This window comes from Hippoglossus hippoglossus, chromosome 9 (assembly GCF_009819705.1).
Source record: "Hippoglossus hippoglossus isolate fHipHip1 chromosome 9, fHipHip1.pri, whole genome shotgun sequence".
NCBI lineage: Eukaryota > Metazoa > Chordata > Actinopteri > Pleuronectiformes > Pleuronectidae > Hippoglossus > Hippoglossus hippoglossus.
Window position 1 is genome coordinate 23,996,514 of NC_047159.1, and position 8,221 is coordinate 24,004,734.

The 8,221-nt window shown below is 41.7% G+C and overlaps 1 protein-coding gene across 1 annotated transcript; it reads right to left on the bottom strand.

Annotated features, from left to right (window-relative positions):
* Window positions 1-697: 697 nt before the first annotated feature.
* myl2b (myosin, light chain 2b, regulatory, cardiac, slow) lies at window positions 698-5,284 on the bottom strand. Its single transcript, XM_034596622.1, has 7 exons — window positions 5,169-5,284; window positions 3,273-3,362; window positions 3,095-3,170; window positions 2,352-2,456; window positions 1,367-1,445; window positions 1,247-1,295; window positions 698-1,129 (listed from the first exon to the last, which is right to left on the bottom strand). The coding sequence occupies exons 1-7, from the start codon at window positions 5,169-5,171 to the stop codon at window positions 1,025-1,027; spliced, it is 507 nt and encodes a 168-aa protein (XP_034452513.1). The 5' UTR covers window positions 5,172-5,284; the 3' UTR covers window positions 698-1,024.
* Window positions 5,285-8,221: the final 2,937 nt, after the last annotated feature.

Sequence of the window (8,221 nt, forward strand, 5' to 3'; positions counted from 1 at the left end):
CCATCCCTTTATTTAAGAGACCTTTAAACTTTTTGATTGGACAGTAACAGGCTCAGATATCATTCATTTTTAACATAAGCATATGTATGTAGCAACGCCATGCTTTTTAAAAATATTTACTCTACACTTAAAGGAATACCCTGGGACAAAGAAACTCCACTGCTCTGCACTATGGTCCACCGCTGCACAGTCAGCACTGCACTAAAACTCACATGACTAATTAAATATCACTACTGAAAAGATTTTTCTGCTTCAACTATGGGAAGTAAAGCCACACACAAATCTGTCTTCATGGGGTCAAGAGGAAAAGTTATTGTTTCTCACACTGGGAGCAGATAACGTCCTCATAGGTCTGCATGGTCTGAGCCAATGAGAACCTCCCTTGTCATCAAAACTTCATACTACTGGTCAATAGTAACACAAACCCTCAAATTTTCAGTTGTTATAGTACTTTAAAAATTCTTCAGTTTTTATACTTTTGGTGACATTAACTTTTTAAACACCTTTTTACCGCTGATGTTTGTACCGTAAATGCAAGTTTAATCACCAGACTTGACCTGTATACATTTCAATAAAAGCTGAAAAAAGTCAGAGATATAAGTGTGTAAATCTTTGCAGATATCTTCATAGGTGCCACTGCCAGTGAAATGTGAATGTGCAGTGCTGTGAAACTAAAATTCCCACATTAATACAAATCCTCCCTTCCTGTATTTATTCAGTAAAAATATCTCATAGCAGGTCTGATGAAGACATATTAAACATTTCCTTTACTGTTATCACATAACATTTTAATTTCACCTAGTACATATCAAGCAATTACTCATATATAGTACAACAATACCCTCACACATACATATAGTTATATGTAATCAACAGATAATTAATAGTTTACACACAGTTCTGAATATGAAATAGTTGAATCTGAATTTTCTGCTGTTTGCCTGTGTGCTCCCTCACATATATCTTGGCACAAACATGACACATTGATTTTAATGTCCAGATGGAAATCTCAGAGATAACAGCTCTATTCTTGGTCTTTTTCTTCACCGTGTGTGATGACATACACCAGGTTCTTGTAGTCCAGGTTTCCGGCTACATCTGGAGGGAAAGCTGCAAACATCTGTTCCATCTATGGGTAAGCAATGAAAAAAACACTTATCATTTTTATTGACTGAATTAAAAGAAAATAAATAAGAAATAGGAAATGAAGAAATAAAAATGCTGCTGTCAGACGTAGATCACTTACCTCTTCAGGAGAGAACCTGTCTGCCTGCGTCGTCAGCATCTGTGTGACACTGTGATGAAAAGCAGAGGGGATGAGCAGATTGAACATTCACCTGACCTCAACCTCATCGCTGTTACTCACAAGTCTTTCTTAAACGTTCCTTTTCCCTCCGGATCGAAGACTTTGAAAGCGTTCAGAATGGTCTCCTCTGGGTCAGCACCTAAAGACGGACAGCTCAGAGTTCATTGAAAATCAAAACAAAGGTGCATTTCCTATAATTGCCATGGCCAAGCTGTCAGTTTACTGGGAACACCTAGCTAATACTGATGTGACCTAATACAACTGTCAAGTAATAAATCCTCCCTGCATGATTGTTAGAATGTTTGTGTTATGCTGACAGGTGTTTCTATTAATTTGTCCACTCTATTCAAATCAATCAGCGTAGAGTACACAACAGACACACCTCTTTGTATAATACACCGCAGTTCAACAGCACCACAAACTGCAGCCTCCAAAATGACACACACACACACACACACACACACACACACACACACACACACACACACACACACACACACACACACACACACACACACATTATAGAGGGAGTCTATAGAGCGTTGACTACCACATGTCCTCTCTCAGTTTTATTCCATTCTGCTCTGAGGCCTCCTCAGATCTCTAACTCTGTCTCCCCCTCTAGAAAGATGCTCTGGTTAATCCTGAATCAAACTCAAAGGGGGCGCCGCCCTGTGAGGAGATGGGTCAGGCAGGTTATCTGGACCCTTATCAGGAGTCCAGTGTTTCCCTGAAACAGAACTGTGTTCACGTGAGCAACATACTGGAAGAAACCTGTGTCAACCTATGTAAAGACATGGCCTAGTGCAGACAGACAGTATGTAACAGTTCACACAGTTTCAAAACAAGGGAACGAGGGAGTTTTTTTCTCCACAGTCTCCAAAGTACTGCTCATTGTGGGCCTTGAGATAATGTATATTATGATTTGGCGCTATACAAATTAAATTGAATTGAATTGAATTAGAGAACATTAGTTTTAGCAGCCCGATAAACTGACAACTGACAGTATAATTATGCTCTGGACTGTACAGCACTCGCAGCTCACCTTTTAGTTTCTCTCCGAACATGGTGAGGAAGACAGTGAAGTTAATCGGCCCTGGTGCCTCCTTCAGCATCTCATCAATCTCCTCTTGCTTGACATTTAAACGGCCTAGACAAGGATGGCAGACAAGGTGGAGCAGACTTTAAGGGCTGCAACCATTGATCATATCCATCATTACATATTCTGCTGCTTATTTTAGGAATTGTTTAGTCAATAAATACTACAAATACTACTACTACTACCAAATTGTACACAGTCATAGATATCGGTCCCCAAATATTCCTGAATTTTTTCATCAAGATCTATGAATTATTGGGAAATTAATGAAAAGGTAAAAAAAACAAAAACAAAAATATTGTGCAATGTTAAAGAAATTAACAAAAATTCTGGATCTGCCTCCTGATCTAAATCCACACTAAAGTTTTATGAATTCTTCCCTGACCCACAACGCATCCTTCCACCAAGTTGGTAATGTTCTATCCAGTAGTTCTGTGCTTGGTGGAGGTTAAAATGCCAATCACAATGTTCCTGAAACCCAGTGTCAGTCTGGAACCACAGCATATTCAATTTATTTTCACATTAGACTAGGACAAGCAACAGTTGCGAAGTGGTGAATTATTGAATTTTCGTTTGGAAAAATGATTAAAAACATTATATGATATATCAAAATAGTTTCACAGTCGGGCACATGTGTATGAACATATAACAATGGAAATCCCCACAACACAAAAGACTGTTGTTCCAACCTAGAGCTGCAAACGTGTCTCTCAGGTCGTTCTTGTCAATGAATCCGTCTCTGTTTTGGTCCATGATGGTGAAAGCCTGCAGAGGTCACAGGGTGTTACATGTTGTTCCTCCAGTTTACGCACCACACAGCAAAGGGATCAAACTCCATGAAAGAAAACATTTGGCGGGGACACTGACTTCTTTGAACTCCTGGATCTGGGCCTGTTCAAACATGGAGAAGACGTTGGAGCTGCCCCCCTCCGCTCTCCTCTTTGCTTTCTTGGGTGCCTGCAGGGTTCGACAGCGACGCTCTAATTACATCCAATACTGATGGCACAATCATCACCTGGCTCCGGCTTCAGTCATTATCGGATTTTACTGTGACACATGCGCTTATGATAACGAGCCAATGATCTGCAAACTTACCGCAGGGTTGGGGGGCATTAATTGCTCGACAGGCGAGGTTTATACAGGCACGCATTTCATTAGGGGGGGATTACAAACACTGTCAGTTTGTTATGGAAATATTTACTCAAGCCTCCAATATTTTGTGAGAATGCAGACTAAGCCTGGGGAGGGTGTGGTCCGCTGCTCTGCTCTCCTACTGTCCCAGGATCACATGAGGGATTATTCTGTAGGGCCTGGGTGGTGACAGGATGGTACACTGTGGCTTGTTTGATCAAAAATCCCTCAGAGGCGAGGATTATGTTGATCTATTTACATGACTGCCAAGGAAGTGTGAAAAACAGTCTGAGGGGATGCGGAGCGATGACACCACACTGCTTGGATTCGCGGGCCTCTCGACAGCTGCTGTCTAACCCTCGTTGTGGATTAGCTCTCGAGCAGTTGTGTATCTGGTGGACGGGACCTCTGGTGCTCAGCTGCACTTATTTCTTTATTTTTATGTTTTTTAAGAGGATTCGTGCAACCATGGGATGAGAGGCAGAGCTTTGCTGTTTCTTGGTGTCTCAGTGCAGATCATATGACCAACATGAACTGTAATGTTCAAAAATAATAAAACATACGATTATTCTTGTTCCTCCCCTTGTTTCCTCTCCCTTCCTCTGCTCTTCCCTTGTCTCCTCTCCTCCCATTTCCTTTCCTCTCTTCCTCTCTTCCTCTCTTCTCTCCTTTCCTCCTCATCTTTCCTTGTTTCCTCTCCCCTCCTGTACTTTCGCTCCTTGTTTCCTCCCCCTTCCTCCCCTTCCTCTCTTCCTTTCTCCTCTCCACCTCATCTCTCTTTTTTTCCTCTCCTCTCCTGCCCTTTCTCTCCTTATTTATTCTCCCTTCCTCTCTTTTTCTCTTTCTCCTCTCCTCTTCTGTCCTCTTTTCCTCTCCTTTCTAACCCTTTCTCTCCTTGTTTCCTCTCACTTCCTCTGCTCTACCTGTTTCTACTCTCCTCTTCTGTCCTTCTTTTCTCTCCTCTCCTGTCCTTTCTCTCCTTGCTTCCTCTATTTTCCCATTCTGTCTCTCGTTCCCCTGTCTGTTTCTTTCTCCTCTCCTCCACCCTTTTCCTCTCCTCTCCTCTCCTTTGTTTCCTCTACCTTCCTTTCATTGTCTCTTTTCTCCTCTCCTTCTCTTCTCTCCTTGTTTTCCCTCCTTTCCTGTCATTTCTCCCCTTGCTTCCTCTCCTTTCTCATTTCCTCTTTCTTTCCTCCATCTGTTTCTTTCTCATCTCCTGCCTGCCTTACACCTTTTTCCTCTCCTCTCTTTGTTTCCTTCCCTGCCCTTTCCACGCCACAGTTACAAACAGATTTTTTAAATTTCATCATTGTGAGTGGACAAAAATAATCAATAACTTGTCAATAGGACGACTGGAGTACTGTCCTATTGATGAGGTTTTGCTGATCAGTATTCTGTGCATAAGCGTATTGACATGGAATGTATTGATTCATTATCGATGGTGTGAGTAGAGCAAAATGTACAATTTATCAAAACATATCATGACAGAATACTATATGAATATATCTGTATATAAAATGATTTTTAAATAACTAATAACAACCATGCAACAGAAACCGAGAGTCTCTTTATAGTGGGGTGATACTTTAAATAAAATGAAATGCCGTGACGATGAGATCTGTGTCCACTCACCATACTTCAGTGGTAGCTGGATGAGGACTGATCAGTATCCTTGCTGCTTTGTGATGGCGCAGCACACAAAGCAAGGGGTAGATATACTGACCCCTCCACCCTCTATAATGTTGCATGCTTGACGACTATAAATACTCCAATGCCTTCTTTAGGCAGAGACCCAGGTAAAGAGGACTACCCCTCACCGCCACCATTGTCCGAGTTCATGAGATTTAGGGATAATAGCCAAACACACGTGCCCCATTACTGAGACCCAAGAATAACAATAGCACATAGCTTGGGCTCAGGAAGGACAGTTGTGTTTGAGACTGACTGTCGCACTTGATGGGATCCATCATCCAGCTGTCCTGTCAGAGCTCCACTGGGACAGAAGCTATGCCCTGATGGGAGCTGCTGTTTCTTGGTAGCACAGTGAATGGAAATGTGAGCTAAAGCTGTCTGAGCCCCAATAGGACTTGTTCATAAACAGCGTGTGATGCTATGCTGTGGAAAATGTTTGTGGGGAGCATTGTTCCTATGATGATGAACAATGTTTAGTTTTCCACGTCGGTTACACTCAGCCACAGATGTGGTTTCGTGTTCTGAACCAGGTCACATTATTACATTACTCAGAACAGTGTGTATGAAGGGAAAGTTTGGTGACAACAGTGAACACATTTAGCGGAGCATGTGAAGAGTCAAAAACAAAAAGAGCTGTATAGAAACATACATACTTATCCCAAATGTATTAACTTAATAGTGCAGTACATGTTCTAAACCAGCCTGATTGCTTGGCCTATGTTACAGTTTTTCTGAATTGACAAAACTCTACACCCCAATCTCGAAACAAAACTGACAACTGGCAAAATCTCTTTATCGAAGCAATCACATAGTTGGCCAAACTTCATCTGGTTAGACACACTTTATAAATCTGAGTCACACATTTTGCCAAACTCTAAACACATTCTCATTCACAAAACATATTTAGCAGTGTGGTGCACTTTGACCCAGACTGACACACAAAGGCCCCAAAGGTTAAACACAACTAACTAACCTGTTGTCCACGTTAACACACCACCACTAAAAATTGAACACACGTGTCCAGTCATGTTACTTTAGGACCATACAACACTAAACATTATCAATATTTCTGAAGGTCTACGTGATGATTGGCTCGGACATGAGCAGAGAGGTCCTGAGCAGGCAGAGCATCGTGTGCTGTCATTTTGGGACAACGTGAGCTTTCACTGTCAATAACCAGCAATTTCTCAATGTTTGCCTTCCACCATACTCTCCCTTCCTTAACCCTCAGCATGGCAGTGGAAAGAGTGTGACTGAAACCCCCATACCCAGGAAAATCTCATCTATTAATGGATGGACAGCGTGTGATGATATTGGGTCTATTGGATCTATTCTACCTGGGTCTATTCACGGCTGGATTCGGCACAGCAAAGATTCTTTCCACATTCCTTAGCAAGGGAGAGGATTGTGAGATTGAGGAAGTCATGTGGTCTGACCCGGCCCAGAGACGTGATACCGAGGCCAAGTGAAAGATTTGCATGATTTTACTTCTTGTAAAATCATAAAGTGCACTTTCTTTTATTTTCACTGCATGTTTTCATGTTTACATATACGTTTTTCTATAAGTGCATGAATGTGCAAATATCCTACAGTAAATATTGTCAGTAAATTCTCAGTAAAGATTTTTTTTCTACTTTGGTCAGATGTCAGTGTTTTGCATTTATTTGTCTAGTGTGTACTGATTAGTAGATTAGAGTAGTGTCTCTGCATTTGTTGGCTTTGTGTGTTATCTGATGGCAGTGTTCAGTTTGGGGTAAACATAAAATGGTTTGGAATCAATTGTTTGATTTAGCAAGAAAAGTCAAAGGTTTTGTGAGTTGAGCTTGAATTTGGGGTTTGTGTTAACTGTAAAAGAAAGGAGAGGAGTTTCAGGAAATGCGTTTTAGCAATTCAGAAAAACTATAATGCTCCGAAGCTACTTCAGTATTTAGTGAGTCAGTCATTAGTGAGTCCTCCTCAAACTGTTCTACAATATACTGTCACTTTTTATTGTTTGTGTGCTGAACGTTGTGTGCAGAGCTTTTTAGAAACAGTCTTGGTGCAGAGTGAAGTTTGAAAACTTTGTGTTCAATCTACCTGGTTTATCTGCGATGAAGATTTAATATTTAATGTTTTTCATTAAAATAAAACAGAGATAAGTGGTTCATATATAAGTTTGGACTTCCGTTATTTTTTTCATACATTGCATATCGGCCATTTCAGGGTTCTGGTAAGAAAGTGACACAATCTTTGGACCCAAGTTCAGAACTTTTCAAAATGTACATATTCACATGAAGCACCTTTGGCATCCGTTACAGCCTCATGTCTTCTTGTGTATGAGAAGACATGCAAACTGGGATTTTCAGCCACTCTTCTCTGCAGAGCCTCTCAAGCTGTCACGGTGGATGGGGGCCATCAACAGCGCCATTTTCTTGTCTTGTCTCTTCAGGGTGTTTGGTTGGGTTACAGTCAGGGCTCTGGTTTGGCCCTCACCGAGTTGTCCCTAACCCTCTCCTGCATTAACTTGCCAGTATACTTGGAGTCATTGTCCTGTTGAAGGTGAACCTTTGGCCCAGTCTTAGGGACTGAATGCGTTGGGGCAGGTTTTTATTTATCTGTTGAGATTTGCCTAAACCCTGGTTTCCCTCTCCCTGCTGCTGAAAAACGCCCACACAGATTGCTGCACCATGCGTCACTGTTAGGGTGGTGTCATGTGTCTCTCACTGAGGAGACTCTTCCTTCTGTCCATTCTGCCATTAAGTACAGTGGATGCTGTAGTAATGGTTCTCCCTCTGGAAGTTTCTGGAGTGACCATTAGGTTCTTGGTCTCCTCTGTTACCAAAGCCTTACTCCTCTGATTTCTCAGTTTGGCAGTCAGCTCTAAGACGAGCCATGGTTCTTCAGAACTTCTTCCATTCCTTAAAGAATTATGAAGGCCGCAGTGGTTCTTGAGAACCTTCAATGCAGCAGAATGTTTTTGTAGCCTTTCACAGATCTGTTGCTCGACACCATCC